The 16,100-nt window shown below is 38.5% G+C and overlaps 2 protein-coding genes across 4 annotated transcripts; one reads left to right on the top strand and one right to left on the bottom strand.

Moving 5' to 3' along the window:
- Window positions 1-1,547: 1,547 nt before the first annotated feature.
- abraxas2 (abraxas 2, BRISC complex subunit) lies at window positions 1,548-10,281 on the bottom strand. 2 transcript variants are annotated; one of them, XM_005727423.2, is made up of 9 exons: window positions 10,156-10,281; window positions 7,228-7,318; window positions 6,231-6,267; window positions 5,747-5,813; window positions 5,246-5,436; window positions 4,844-4,966; window positions 4,165-4,249; window positions 3,914-4,031; window positions 1,548-3,609 (listed from the first exon to the last, which is right to left on the bottom strand). In XM_005727423.2, exons 1-9 carry the CDS (start codon window positions 10,225-10,227, stop codon window positions 3,038-3,040), a joined length of 1,356 nt encoding a protein of 451 aa, XP_005727480.1. In that variant the 5' UTR covers window positions 10,228-10,281; the 3' UTR covers window positions 1,548-3,037. The 2 variants fall into 2 exon arrangements, with proteins under 2 accessions (XP_005727480.1, XP_005727481.1); XM_005727424.2 differs by having other exon boundaries at window positions 4,844-4,963.
- Window positions 10,282-10,323: 42 nt separating this feature from the next.
- Window positions 10,324-16,077, top strand: eef1akmt2 (EEF1A lysine methyltransferase 2). 2 transcript variants are annotated; one of them, XR_311578.2, is made up of 7 exons: window positions 10,324-10,445; window positions 10,840-10,905; window positions 11,009-11,123; window positions 12,518-12,625; window positions 13,869-14,085; window positions 14,448-14,614; window positions 15,930-15,990. XR_311578.2 is itself a non-coding variant. In XM_005727425.2 (6 exons), exons 1-6 carry the CDS (start codon window positions 10,336-10,338, stop codon window positions 16,025-16,027), a joined length of 714 nt encoding a protein of 237 aa, XP_005727482.1. In that variant the 5' UTR covers window positions 10,324-10,335; the 3' UTR covers window positions 16,028-16,077. The 2 variants fall into 2 exon arrangements, 1 of the variants encoding a protein (XP_005727482.1); XM_005727425.2 differs by lacking the exon at window positions 14,448-14,614 and having other exon boundaries at window positions 15,930-16,077.
- The last annotated feature ends 23 nt before the right edge of the window (window positions 16,078-16,100 follow it).

Raw genomic sequence — 16,100 nt, 5'->3', positions numbered from 1 at the left:
AAATAATAATAAAATTAAAATCTATGACTAGCTTTTTTTTCTTCCCAGGAAATCCCAAACTCTTCTAAGCACAAAGTTTTCTTTACATAATAAAGACAATGCATCCAAATAAAATGCACGTATGAGGATTTACACCCACTTACATGTTAATGTCTTTGAAAAATGGAAACTTTAAAGCATTCAATGAAGACTGTTCATCGCAATAACAAAACAAAGAGGCATTATATCACATATGCATGTCTCATTTATTACCCTCCCAGTTCAAGAACCTTATTCTGTGCTCATCTAAGCAAGTCCTTGGTCAGCTATTGTCAAGTACACAAATCCAGATAAAAGCCAAGAAGATCTAATCTGCGCTCTGGACTTTGTGCTTTGGGGAGGTGTTTATGTTGCAATGAACCACTTGGGGGCGGAGGAAGTGAAAGGTCATCCTATACAGTAAGTACATGAGTGTATTGGAGCTTAAAAGGTATACAATCCTAACAATGTTAGGTCTCGCACTCTTTACACCAGTGGTCTTCTGCCCTTTTGGTTTCCTATCTGACCATCTGGTCATGATAGGATGGCAGAAGGGATTTTTGTTTTTAAAAAACAAAACAAATTTTCTAGGGCTTGAAGACCAGGATCAAGAGTGAGGACCAAGACTGAGAACTGCTGCTCGATACCACAACACTCAACTGAGACAAGCTCATACGGTAAGTTCAGTTTAAATGCTACCCCCCCATGTTTACTATACATTCATTATTTATTTCCTTATTATATTCCAGTACTCAAAGGAAACACTCCTAACAAGTCGATTTTATCATTTCTTTTAACATTGCATGATTGTGTTACTCTGGGTGATTATTCAGCAACATTTCTGAGTGCCAGTTCCTGACCAGTGATGCATTGGCATTACACATCAGGGCAAATCAAATGCCTCCAAGGCAAAAAAAAGAAAAAAAAGAAAAAGAAAAAAAAAGACATAAAACAGGCTGTGTAAATAAAGCAGAGCTTGTTCACAAGGCAAATTGTCTCCACCCTGAAATCTCTTCCAAATTGAGTGCAACCTCCTAACTATGTCAAACAACCTCCACAAACAGTGCAAACATCCATTCCATGCTTAATATAATAATGTCTAGAGAACACCCCCCACCCCCCCAAAAAACCCCACCACTCTCACTATGGCTGTCCTCAAACGGGCCAGAGGTTTAAAAAGCTGTTTGTCACCTCACCAACTTTGCCCTGGGTGCTGCTAGGTCGTGACACAGATTCGTTCTGACTTTACATTTGTTTCCAGTTTCAAATAATAAAGCAAGCAGTCACAGCTGCAACATTAGGATACACATCCACTCAGAAGCCACCAGGAAAGGTAAAAAGAGGGGGAAAAAAACATCTTTGGGAAGCAGAAAAGACAGTTTCAGGGAGACAAAACATGACATTATGGAAATGCATGCTTTAAACTGCAAGGCTCAATTAAAATAAAAATTAAAAAACAAAAACAAAAAAAAAAATGTGGAAGTTGATTATTGCAAACACAACACAGTATTTTTTTTTTTTTAAATACAACTTTTCCCCCCAAAGAGAGGTCTGTGAATGTGTTTTGTGTGCAGACTGAAACTGCCCTGAGTGGAAGGCACTGAAGCAAGGTCATGATGTTTTCATCACATTAAACCAGGTCCTTATACTTTACACTGAATCAGGCAGGTCACAACACATGAGGTCTGCATTCAACTATGCAAAAACGTGAAGGTGATTGCTCAGTCTCTGTTCCCAAAGTTGCAATTCACACTGTACAGGGGTGCCAGCCATAATTCCATTATGATTTTAATAAAGAACATATTAGTAAGAAGTAAGCTCAAAGTGGTTAAATGAACACAAACATGGTCAGTAGTATTGAGAAAACCAGCACTGTAAAGTGGAAGCAGCAGCCAGGTTTTTATATGAAGTACAGATGGATGCAATTTTTCTTTTTTAGTGGCAGCTCTCTGTGTGTGATGCAGCAGCAGAAGGGAACCATAAGCATCTGGTTAGTAAAGCTACAGTACACTGTTTGCCCTGTGAACCCCATACAATGCAAATAAGCTGAGCTAATTTTGGCTCAGGGTGGTCAAAGAGGACTACTCAAGTGGCACAACATGTCAGCATTGGTATAGCACATTATTAAAGAAATCTAAAATTTTGTTAAGTGCAGCAAAGCGCATACAATTTCAGTGTTATCCTAGAAGAACGAGACATTGACACTGTCAGTCAAATAAGATCAACTGTTAATCTGACAAAATATATATATATATATAAAAGCACCCATCCTAGAAGTGGCAGAGTAAATTTTGTTTGAAATCTAATCATTATTTTAATAGGCAACAGTACGGTTAATTAAAGACCGTGAAACATGGAAAAGACACTAACAAGTTGAAAATCGAAAAGACAAAATGTGCACATTGAATAAATTCTAGTTACATATATATTTCTTTCTTAAAATTAAAAAGTAAACAACCATTTGCCTACTTCACTGAAAATTGTTTGAAGGCCGCAGAATATTTTCCCTTCATTCTCATAGTTGGTTTGTGTAGAAGAAAGCAAGAAAACAAAAATAGTGCAAGAGGTAATGTAAGAGTGGGTGCTTAAAGTCAGTGATCCAAATTTGAAACAAAAAGATATACACTTAACATACAGAAAGCATGGGCTAATCTCTTAGCCAACCAGTTGGCCTGAATAATGTTTAAATCTTCACTGCTCGCCCTGAAATCCAACAACGCCACACTTAAATATCAAAACCGGCCCACTTTGAAACAAAACATAAAGACAAATGACTTTTCACCCAGTGAGATGCACCTGTTTAAGCCTGCAAAGCCTAGTAGGTTTCCCCTTAAAATGGAGATCAGACTAAGACAAGAATACACACAGTTGGACATCACTTGCACATGCCTTTCACTTTCAGGACTGGCACTTTTTTTTTGTCTGTATTTGCCCATCTTTGATTGCTTTCGATGCCCACCTCTCAAGGTGTGTCACATATTTGTGTCCCTTACACATCCTGTGGCTTTTTAAAAAATTTTTATGTGGCCTGCGAGCCATGAGCATCCCCGTCAGGGCTGAGGGCAGCTGGTCGACCTTGAGCTAAAACGCTGGCAGAGACCATTGGCAGGTGAGCACCTTCGCTCACTAAGTTCTCATATTCGCTACTGTCCTCGTCCTCGTCGTCCTCCTCCTCATCGTCTTCCTGCCCTGCAGCTTGTCTGTCTAACGAGTCAGAGCTTGAGCCGTCACCATTGCCAAGGTACGGAGTGCTGGGAGTGGTAACGGGATTTGAACTTGCGCTGAGGCCCAGGCCCAGCCCGTGGCCAAGACCCAAGCCCATCACCGTAGGGCCAGGGGTAGGGTGTCCTGGGGAGCCCACAGCTTGGGGTCGGGGTAACAGAGCAGCACTAGTAGGGGGGGAAGAAGAGGGCAGGAGAGAGTCATCTTGGGACATGAGGTCAGTGTAAGATGGTGGGTTAGGTGAGGTACTGGGCCGCTCCGGAGCAGAGGGTGTGGGGAAAGCTATCCCAGACAGCGGAGAACCCTCACAAGGTTCTGTGTTCTCCTCTGGAGTGGAATGGGAGTCTGCATTTTGGGCTTCACGGAGCCCTGCAGAGAAAAGAGAAAGATGTAGCTATTAAAAACATGTAAGGTAAATGTAAATGCCACTTATATGCATATTAACTGTTGACTGGTCTAACATGAACTTAAAAACTTAAAACTGAATTTCTCTGAATGTGTAGCTTTGCATTATTAGCTACTAGCTTAAAAGGATGTTATAATCTACAGGATGTTAGTTCACTGTCTGCATCCAAGTTTAAGCCCAAATTTGTGGTTCTAAAATTTAAAGCAGCACGCATTTGAAATATTAATGACATAATTCCAGTATACTGAATGCAAATCAGTTACGTACTTCTCTCCTCTTCTGCAGTCTTGCGTTTCCTGAGAGCAATTTGTTGTTTGAGTTTGTTCACTTCCTCTTGAATTTTCTCTTTAACACGCTCACTTTGTTCCACTTCACCACAAACAGCCTAAAAATAGGGCAAACAATTTATCAGAAAAATTTAATCTCATGCAAAATAGAACAAAATAACATAAATATTCTACTGCCCAAAGAAGTTCATAAAATGTTTGAGGTGAAATAACAGGAATTATTCAACCCACCTGCAGTTTATCTTGTAGTGCACTGTAGACTTGGAATATTGTTCGGATATCCTTCATCACACCGTCTTTGTCAAAAAATTCAGCCCTGCAGACATATTCACCAAAAAAGATTTCAAACACATCTTTCAAGAAAACAAAACGATACACAGCAAAAACCTACATATTTTATCAATCAAGACCACAGATAAATTGTGGTTTTTGTTGCTGTCTTCTATAGTAAAGTTAAACCGTAGCTAACCACTGACTCTTCAAAGTACAAGCTGAATAAGCTGAAGAGACAGGCCTGACCAAACTCTTCCTGTAACACACACGGTACTCTTCCACAGCAGAAACAGAGGGTCTAAGTTTAGATACAAAAACAGAAATAAGAGATGAAGCACGTGCAGGCCTTCACATACCAGCTTTGCACTGCAGTCACCAACAAATATATGCTGATCCTACTTGCACAAAGTGTCAACCATAAACTTTCATAAACACATACACACATTGGGATTTAGCTGCTAATTATGCCCTTAAGGGTAAACTATACTATGGCATCAGGTGAAAAACAGGTGGATGCTGCAGCCCCATTCTTATCATAGGAGAAAAATGGCTGTACAATCCGTACCCCCCAAAATGGTAGTTACCAGTGGCATAGGATAAACAGTTAAACAAAACAAACTGGTAATTCAGACCTTACCCATGTTCTTTAATGACCTTTGCGTAGTTAAGTGAGGTATTGGGAACTGAAGAGACTTTGTATTCCTGCTGGCTCGTGTTACCAAGGTTTGGGATTGAGAGTGTAATCCTCTGGTTGTACCTACTGAGTGGATATAACCAGTTAGTGCTTTTAAACCATGAAAAACTTCTTCAGGAGACATAAACACTATGTTGCACGTCATATTTTGCCATTTACACATCTTTAAAAAGTCCATTCTGCACCAGCTTGTTATCAGAAGTAACAAGTAGCACCAATCCATTTTTTTCTGTTAAATAGCTTAACTCAGATTATCTTCTGATACCAATTCACAATACAATCCCATTGACACAGAAATGCATTAACTGTGGATAAGGCAAATAATTTATCAAAAGCTGTCATTACCTTCGATTAGGTCTGAAGAGCACATATTCCAGTGCGTGTGTGGAGCTGTTGGCGGTGGAGATGAAGCTAAAAAGAAGGAAGACGAGGTCGGGTACACCGAGCAGCTGGGTCAGCTGTTTGTGGATGATCTGTTCCCTGAACGACATCTGCTGCTGCGTATTCCTTCGGAACCGGTACCAACCAATGACATTCTGCACGGCCACAGAAACAACTCTTTTAAAATGTGCTCAAGCCTCTCTATGCCCTGTTTAGGACAAAGTACCAAGTATGTGCAGAGGCTAAATGAACAAAAGACATCATAGTATGTCTGCAAAAATAGAAACTTTTGGTCATTATGAAACTTGTACATCCTTTGTTAAATGCATATGTAAGGAGGTGTAATGCCATTAAGCTCAATGCAATGATGATTTCACAAATAGGATTTGTTATGATTACTTTCAGCATAAATGTAACAAGACATTTCATAGCAATTCAGTCGTCTCACAAAAAAAGTTCACTTACTTTCCGTCTATCTTTAAGAATGCTGTTGAGACTTTCTTCATTGATTTTACCTGCGTAGTCATAAAAGCTGATGAGAGAGAGGAAGAAACAGGTTTTAAATGGATTCATCATGTTCCCACGCCTCCTCTGCTTTAGCCTTGTCATATGGGGCCATCTACTGTCCAACTGTCAATACCATAAGCTACTCTGTACATACTCTGTTTTTTTGAGAGAGAGAAAATGAGACTGAACAATAACACGTGGTTTCAATGAGTTACAGTAAGAATTCATCCACCTACCTTATCTTGTTAAGCGTGTGTTACAATAAAGTTTTACATCAAGTTTTCCTAAACCCCTAATGGACCGAATTGCTGATGTACAATGTTAGCTTGGATGAAACAATGTCTGTACTACACTATTACAACAAAAAACTAGTACATATACTGTGTACTGTACAGTGAACACTGAATGAAACCTGTTTAAGTGAACAAAGGTCATATCTTACCTAAACAACTGTGCACAAGGATCATGGTGATGGATTTCTGGTGAAAATAAGCAGTGACAAGATTCTTTAGTTACTTATCATCATGTATGCAAATCTTTATGAGTGTGATGCAAATTTAAGGCAACATGTAGACCCACAATTTAAATATATAACACAAAACAACATCAATGAGATGTCATTGACACTGGTGTATTTATCAAATTCAACAAGACACGTGTAACTTATAAGAACAAAAACAAATGTCTATAGGGCCCCACAAACAGCAAACATGACCTTGGAAAGCAGAAACGCTTCTCTTGCTGATTATTTTAGACTTGCTTGCTTTTCCAAATACTTTAAGAGGAGATCATAAGCAAAAATAAAATAAAATAAGCAGAAGCATGAGAATATGTAGTAAACAATAAGAACACTGACTGTCATTTCTAGAAACACTGAAGTATTAGTAGAAAGTCAGGAAGCAGTAAACCTAAGAACTCCACTCAACAAAGAATAAAAATTAAAAAAAAAAACTTCAGTAACACCTTACAGAGGATTTCCCCAATTTAAAATGCCTGACTGTCCAGCTGAATAATATTAGTCTCATAATGTTTTCCTTTTCCCCAAAGTCCTTAAACATCCCATGTCCTAGCAGGGATGATGTGATGTAAATGTAGATATTTTTAAATTACATTTATTATTATTAAATAAGCTTAGTTTTGGAGTCAATAAAAGTTACAAGTTAGTAAAAGGGACGTTAACATTTGTCTGTATACACCTGCGCTGTCTCAGGAAATGGAAGTTTCTCAGTAAGCCATGGCAGTGTGACAGAGTCAGAAAACACATACAAAAACCCTAAGATCAAAGCATGACAATTGAAATACCAGTACTTAATTTTAATCTGCTCATTTCCCGCTGTCATGTGTGCCATGAGAAGGAGGTTTAAAACGGTGATGTGTGAGCTTCTCTGTCCTGTGTTAATCGGTCAACGCAAAAGTGTTTAGTCTGTTTCAGGGCTTACCTACTACCTGTAGCAGTTCAGCGCTGCTGATCTGTGTGTCACTGATGCTCACAGTCTCTTCTTGCCTTACATCTCCTAATAGGAAGCCCTCCTGTGTAAAGATGTTTTCACAGAATAGTGGTTAAGTAGTGTTATTAATTTCCTAATTAATTAATGGTTTAAGCATAAGTTTGCTTGTCTCTACCTGACAAAAACAAAAAAACAAAACAAAAACAAAAAAAAACAAAAAAACAAAAAGCAAAAAAACAACAACAAACATAAATGTTCACATTCCCTGATTATTTTAAAAATGCTGCTTTACTCCTCAAATTCTCCATAGGTTGGCTTTTAAACGTAATACTCCATTTTATAACTCAAAGTCATTTGGATTATCAACCAAACAGCTTCTACATTTTTCCCCTTATGTTTTTTAACCTATTCTTGCCTTTGGACCAACTCCTGTTGTTTTTAGATGTTTTATAAAAATAAAATGATCTGATCAAATGATGAAGTCAAAAGTCATTTAGTAATAAATGCAACACATGTGAAATAAAGGTCAGTAGATTACCAATTCTGCTAATAACACTCTTCCATTAGAGATGCCCAGATCTTTGTTAAGAGTGGTGAACAGGCTGTACTAAATAGGATTTACAAAGGAGTCATACATAAAATAAACAAATGACCTGTTTTACAAGTATCGCTATGACTCCGTGTTATTGTATCTATTCTTTGTTTTAAACAGTAAATCATCCGGTCCTCTTTGGCAACTTAAAATATCTTTATAGAACTATTACATTTTTTGCAATTTCTGCTGCCCTCTTGGCCAGATCTCTCTCAGAAAAAGACATTCAGAATCACCATGAGAATTTTTATGTGGATAAATAAATAATAATAATAATAACAACAATAATAATAATAATAATAATAATGGATTGCATTTATATAGCGCTTTTGGGGCCCTCAAAGCGCTATATAATAGATATGCTTCAAGTGTGTTTGACAGAATATAGGTCAACAAGTCATTTGCTTTTGACAAATACCTGAAATCACTTTTTGGCACTACACAGGAATCAGATTTTTCAGCATTCTCAGCCTCCCATATGGCTGACTTCAAGCTGGTCTGTTGAAGTCAGCTACATGTTGACATGCGATTAGTGGTAAAATGAGTAAAAAAAGTCTGTCAAATTAAACCACTGGAGGAGCGCCGCAAAAACATTTGCAACAACAAACCTAATCAAACGAAACCTAATCAAATCGCGCTCACCCAGCTGAACATGGTCATTTTAAAGAAGCTAACAAAGTGGCTAAACATAAAATTATCTAGTGCTCAGAGCTGGCTGCAAGCCAGCAGCCTCACTATAAGCAATAAAAGAATCAAAGCATCATCAGGAAAATTATGGAGACGAGTAGTCTTTCATATTTAGTTTTATTATGAAGACAATATTTTGCATTCAAGAAAATGTGATTTTTATTTGTATGTGCTGAAAATTGGAATCTGATACATTTCTACTGTTCATAGCAAACAACAACATAAGCCAGACCTATTTCACAGTAGGTAAACACATGTAACTAATCACCTTCTATTCTAGAAAATAAACTGTCATTAATATCAAGTCAGGTCAGCATATTTCTATAGCACATTTTAATACAACAGAAGTTGACCTAAAGGGCTTTATGGGCACATTCATTTGCAATCCAGGTCTCAAAAGCCCAATTGCAAACATAGGACTTACATAATCATGCAACATAATAAAATTATTACAAATATAACTAAATTCTAACAACAGCAAAACAGTCATAATAACAGAAATTGAAAACATTTATGGCGGGTTTGACCGAACCACAAGTAAAAACAAATTAAAACAGTCTTTAGGTTTCACAGGCCCAGTTGCCTTTAGTTTTTATGCGAGGTTGTGAGAATGGTAACCTCAGTAACCTGAAGGCAAAATGTTATTAGTAACACCTGTGTTTACCTAAGACTACATGTCAAAATATCTGCTGTGAAATAAGTCCACTGCAATTAAAAGACTCCTTGTAACCTGTAATATTAAACAACAAATACACTTTTTGTTCCTGTGTGAACATTCGGTCGCGCCAGCTGCTGGTAAACAATCAGCTCTTTCTGCCTATGCCAGGAATGCAGTCAGACTTGCAGCCCAGTCAAGCTGCAACTATCCACCTGCTCAGGGGCGACTATTAAAAGAGGAGAACGGATGTGAACAGAGGCTGTCGGCAGCCTGGTTTCCTTATTTCACATATGCTATTAAAATCATTTCTCATCGACGACGTTTCTTCGATGTTCTTAAAGAAAATAAAGAAAAACAAATCTGCGCATCCCAGCCGTTTAAATAGACACACTGGTGACTTAAGAGTGAAAATCAGCGATTTGGCTACCAAGCTAATCTAGCAATGCGGAAACAAGAGAAACAAATCTGTTTGTATAACTCCGTTTTTTTGATTTATGGCGTTATCTCGGTTTTGAGGATATAGCAAATTCCTTTAAAATAAAAGGTCGACATGACTTTAAATTTTAGGAGTACCTATACGCGGAAGTCACTTAACTTGGTAGCTTAGCTAGCATGCTAAGTAGTACGGGGTATTTCCTGGAATCTAAACTTTCCCAATATGATTTCCTCCATAGAAATAACAGGTGTTCTTTTATAGGCAAAACTATGGCTGTATATGTTACAGCTCTGCCACTGTAACACATGACATCACCTTAAGATTACTATCCCTGTGATCATGTTGCCCAAACTTAACACTCTGATTAAATATACTTGCCGGTAAATAGACGGAACCAATACTAGCTAGCCAGCAACAGGATGATGACACTGGGAAAAAAAACAACACAAACTAACGTCGCCGGTGAACGAACAGACACACCATTGAGCTACACACGTCTCAGCAACCATCGCATGACAGTTTGTAAGCACAGTTTAAAACACTTACATGATCCGCGTTGCTGTTGGCGCTGTGATAACACACAGAACTAAAAGTATAACCTGAAATGTATGCCGCCATGATGGAAACATCCCTATCAATCCCGATGACCCCTGCGGTTGGAAGCACGCCGTTTAGACGCAAAGTCTTGTGGGAACTGTAGGACACGTCTTGACAGGCTAGACAAGCATGGAAGACGCCGGAGAGAGCACGCGTGGCTGTGAAAATATCTCGGATTCCGAGGAAGACCGATGCTCAGAAAATGACTTTGGGACGTCCAAACTCGGAACTAAAGAGTTGTGAGTGTTTGTAACGTAAATTTATGATGGTGGACGTCTTTTGTCAGGCTACACAGTTAGCTAGCGGATACCACTCAGAGTCACTTTACACATTTTGTCCACTGTGCTATAAGATAAACACAACTTATAGCCATCCAGTCGAGCATGAAGAGGTTTAATTCTTAGTTACAAGCTTACAGGTAACCATTGATAGAGCGAATGGTATAAGTAGAAATGTGTAACACTTAAACCATTAAATTAGAATAGATTAAGTAAGCATTAAATACGAGCTTTTTAGCTTCATGCTGCTGACTTATTTATTTACTGAGCTACCTGAGTAATTTGTTTTGACCTAACAGCATGTCATGTGTATGCCATAGTATTAACAAATGATCTGGGGGGTTGGGGTTTGCAGCTGGGATGATGCATACCAAAAAGAGCTTGAGACGTTCAACGATATTGGAGATGTTGGTGAGATATGGTAATAATGCAGTGTATTGGCCACAGTGGTCATAGCCATAATAATTTCTTGAGACAAACTGATGGCTTGCTTCACTTCACAATAACCTGTGGCTTCTTAAAAGGTTTGGTGAGGAAAGCATGAGCCGTGTCCTGCGATGGATGGACAAAGCGAAGATCCCAGAAAATGCTGCCATTCTTGACATTGGCACTGGAAATGGAGCTTTTTTAGTTGAGCTGGTATGGATAGAGTAAAATTAATGACACTTTATGTTTTTTTTGTTTTTTTTTATGTATACGATGCTACCTGGCCATATGTGAAAGGGTAATTGCCACCTAAACCTAATAACTGATTGTGCCCCCTTTACCAGCAATAATAGTAATCAAGCATTTGCAATAACTGGCAATGAGTGTTTCATATTGCTATGAATATAGAGAATTTTATCCCAGTCTTCTTTTCGTTTCGTTTCGTTTCCTTTTTTTTTTTTTTTTTTTTTTTTAATTAAATGAACACAGTTGGAGGGTTTGAGCACGAATGGCCTTCTTAAGGTCATGCCAAATTATCTCAATCAGTTTTAAGTCCAGACTTTGATTAGACCACTCCAAATCATCGAGTCATTGTCCTGCTGCATAACCCATGTTTGTTTGAGCTTTAGGACACAAACTGCTGGCTGGCCAGAGAATCTCCCTGAGCAGGTAGAAGAGCAGAATTCATTGTTCCATTCATTGTTCCTGAAGCAGCAAAGCAGCTCCAGACCATCACACTACCACCACCATGTTTGACTGTAGCTATGATGGTCCCTCTATGACTTGCTGTGTTAGTTAGACAGATGGAATGGGATACAAACCTTCCAAAAAGTTTACAATTTCTCTCATCAGTCCACAGAATATTCATCAAGATTTATTTATTTTTGGCTAACATGAGACAAGCTCTTGTGATCTTTTTTTTTCAGCAGTGATTTTTGACTTGAAACTCTCCCATCTATCTGCTCAAAACCTTAAAAAAATTGGTTTGTGACCCCTTCCAGACCTAAACATGTCAGTGACTTTCACTGACTTTTTTCTTTTAAAAAATCCCCTCAAGAACAGAGATTTTGGCATGATGCCTTGGGTTTTGAGACCTTTTAGCTTTCTTTACTTAGTCATATAGGTTCTGTTTGAGTAATTTCTTGATTCAGCATGTCTGACAGTAATCATACTAGGTGCAGCTAGTGGGATTGAACTCTGCTTTCCAAGAAAATTGTGGTTAATCACAATGCATCCAACCCAGTTGTAGTTTGTTTTTTTTCTTACCAGAATGAAACTGAGACTTTTGCAAACTATTTTATCCACAGCTATTAAACCAAAAATCTACAACTAATGTATATTTCCCATTTCCATGCCTTCCTCTGTTAACACTTGGCGCTTCTGGTACCACTCTAATAGAAAATCCCTTATCTTTTTCTCATTGTTGCTTTTCCTCTGAAGTATTTTTACAAGCAGCTAACTCAATGTCCTGTTTTTAGCAGCACACGCAGGGCCAGATCACATAAATTGTTTAGTTTATATCTTTACAGACATGTTAGTAAGGACAAAGGTTATTATTGTAACTGTTCATAATTTATTTATTATTTGTTTGCTTTTCCCCCCACCAGGCCAAACATGGATACAAGAATCTGACCGGCATAGATTATTCTCCTGCGTCTGTGGAATTGGCCAGAAGTGTGCTTCAGGCAGAGAAACTGACAGATGTCACTGTAAAGGTGTGTCCAGTCAAGATTTGGAGTTCATTTAAATTTGTAAGGAAGATGATACATTGTGTTCATGTTCACAGAAATGACCAGCAGTAACGCCAAACACACTTTATAGCTGAAATTTTAAACGTGTGGATTTTGTGCATTAAGTTGCTGCCACTCAATGATGAGCGTAGCATTTAAACCTTTTAATTGATTCTGCATAAATATTTGGAGGGCTATGTGAATCTTTTTTTTTTCTGCAGTGTACAAATCACGCTTTGATACAAAATGAATCCCTCCTAAGTTCCAATAATACAATATAGTTTTCAGCATACAGTGAGCCAACCTAGAGCCTGGGAAGGTTGGAGGAAACTTTCTTGTGTTTACTATGTGGGAGAGTTGGATAGGAAGAAGGCCTTGAATGTGGTGGATGTCTGCCAACCTCATACCCCAAATAACTTGGCAGGCTTTAACACACATTTTCTATCATATACACGCAAGAAAAACAAGTTATGAATGCTGGCTGGTCTATAAGGGTTGTGATGAGTGACTTTTCCACTCCTTCATGCATAATACAGTTGCATATATGTTGTATGCATTTCACACCTATGATGCTGCGTGCTCTGCTTGTGCAGAAAGGCTGCCACTGAAGTCAATATTGACCTTAGCTGTGCAGGGGAGGGCTCAGTGGTTGTATGTGAGAGAGAAATATGTATGTTGGCATCTGGGTCATTTCTGCACAGCTGCCAACGTAAGTTGTATGAACGTGCCTGTCGCTCAGAGGTCATTCTTAGAACTATGTCAGAACCCCTTTGCAGTTTCCATTAGTCACTGTCTACTGCTCCTTTGACACTTTCACCTTCACGCATTCCTACAACGTCTTCCCACTTTTTTCTATTTTACAGACTCACACTAAAGTCAGTTGTAGCAGTATATAGCTGTACCTGTCCTCAGGGAATCTCTGTTGATCCTCCTCCATAAATCTAATATGTGTCGTGAGTAGGTAGCTCTAGAGCTCACCCCAGAGATCTGGTGTTCAGCCATCTGTCCAGATAAAGGAGTCCTTTCACTAGTGGTATGGTGGGCCAGAACCCTCAGCAAAATTAAGTGCTGTCATGTCAACAGTTGGAATTTAGTTTTAAAGTAAACCATTGAAGTATAGCACACTTCATCTCGTGATCTGCTGAAAGATTTCTTCTGCAGGTAACTGTACACATTTCTGTAGTGTTGATCACTACATTTTTACCTTCTCGCTTTTTCTTAATTTTAGGAGATGGACTTCTTAAGTTGTCCGAAGGAGTTAAAAGGTTTTGACGTCTGTATCGACAAAGGAACATTTGATGCAATAAGCTTAAACCCAGTCAACACCAACGAGGGCAAAAGACAGTATGTCCAAGCCCTAAAAGATGTTCTGAAGGATAATGGATTCTTTGCCATCACTTCCTGTAATTGGACAAAAGAGCAGCTACTTGACAGATTCAGTGAAGGTGAGAAAAAATTCATTACTGTTTGGAGTGCACTGAGTTATCATGGCTGAGGATTGGTATTAAATGTCACATCAGTTTTGTGTTGGCGGAAATTTCAAAGACGGGATGATAAAGACCTGAACGCCTTAAAAATATGTACATGCTCACTGGCCATATTGTTGTTAAATGCGGATATCAATGCCAGTCAAATGGCAGCAACCCATGTTAACATGATCCAGATGAGCTGCTTATATTTAACGGAGAAAAAGAATGGAGAAGAAAGGTGATTTTAGGCGACTATGAATGTGGTATGGTTGTTGATGCTAGATGGGCTGCTGTGAGTATTTCAGAAACTGCTGATCTGCTGGGATTTACCCACACAGGTATCTCTAGGATTTCATGAGAATAATCCAAAAAAAGAGAAAATAACCAGTGAGTGGATGTTCTCCTGGGAGAAAATTGGCTTGTTGGTGTCAAAGGAGAATGGCTAGACTGCTTCAAGCCAACAAGAAGGCAACAGTAGCTCAAATAACCACTTGCTACAGCTAAGGTATGAAGAAGAGCATCTGTGAGTGAATTGAACCTTGAAGCAAATGGGTTACATCAGGCCATTAGACACTTGAAGTAAACCTGACCTTTGATCACGCATTTAATTATGCAGCCAAGGATTATGTTAATTAATTCCTGTGGCAGTTTTGAGTCTACCTTGATATTACTTAAATGCTTCCTGATTTTTTTTATTTATTTATTTTTTTATATGGTGTTGCAAAAGGCCAGTGCACTGGTCTTGGAGAATTGGGAAAATTATATATGCACCTTTTGGTATTTTGTGTTGAAAAAATATAAATTAAATATCTAAATGTATTTAAAACACTTTACTAAGACTTTAGTGGAGCTTTTAACTTCAAGTAATGTCATGGGGTTCTTTTTTTAATGAGCGAGTCCTAACATTGTTTAAGATAAGGGAGTGAATTGTTTCTTTGACCTGCTGATGACCTAACCCGGATCAAGAATTTGCTGCAATAAATCACACAAAAATCTTCTTGGCTGTTTTGTTTTCTTGTTTTCTTTTTTTAATGAGAAAGGGAATACATTAAATTCGTTTGTTTGGGGGGGGGTTGTTGTTTTTACTTAAAGGATTGATAAGTTCAGCTTTCTTGAGTAGCCTATTTTCTATGGGGTTTTTATGTTTGTTTGTTTTTTAGGGTTCTCAGGGACTCTACAGGCACACTTGCTGAGTTGTAAATGGGTTAAAGCATTTGCCAAAACATGTTGATCATTTGGGTGTGCGGCAGTATAATTTAGTCGTCTCTTTTTTTTTTTCTCGTCTCATTCTCATTTAACAGACAGACAGTTCCACAATCGCTACCTGGCAGGTTGTTAAGCTCCAGGCAAAAAGAGCCTGTTAAGTCAAAATTTCAGTAAGATAAGCTGTCATCTGTTCCCTCATTGTAGTCACTCTGGAGAGCCTGCAGGGGGCCAGAGGGCCTTGCGATTGAATAAGGAGTCTCTGCAGAACACAAAGTGGCTTTCCTCAATTAAAAGAGGGTGTTCTTTAATGTTTTGAATGTGATTGGCTGTCATCAATTAAGTTGGTCCTAAGTCATTTCCACCTAATAGTTGAGCAATGTCCACTTTGGCTGAGGAGGGCCCACTACTTTCTGAGATCTCATCTTTCACAGTGACAGCCTGTCTTCACTAGCCCCCCAGGAAGCGTCACAGATGGTCAATGGATCTTCACTCAGTTCTGCTCCTTTTTTTTAGTAACAAAACCACAGAAGATGATAAAAGATTCTGGCCATCTGCTAGGTTTTTTTGCAATGTACATTTCATAACTTGCGCATTTTCTTTGTGTTGCTTCACAGGATTTGAGTTTGTGCAGGAGTTGTCTACACCCACTTTCCAATTTGGAGGCAAGACGGGCAACAGTGTAGCAGCGCTCATCTTCAAAAGAGTGCATTGATTTACGTCAGACAGGATATCACCACAGGAAATCGTCACATCTTTGCACTTTAAAACTCTTTTTTTTTTTTTTT

The sequence above is a fragment of the Pundamilia nyererei genome, unplaced genomic scaffold (genome assembly GCF_000239375.1).
Source record: "Pundamilia nyererei isolate P.nyererei 1_Seehausen unplaced genomic scaffold, PunNye1.0 scaffold00024, whole genome shotgun sequence".
NCBI lineage: Eukaryota > Metazoa > Chordata > Actinopteri > Cichliformes > Cichlidae > Pundamilia > Pundamilia nyererei.
The sequence above is the reverse complement of the archived record's forward strand: the minus strand, read 5'-3'. Positions and strand labels throughout refer to the sequence as shown.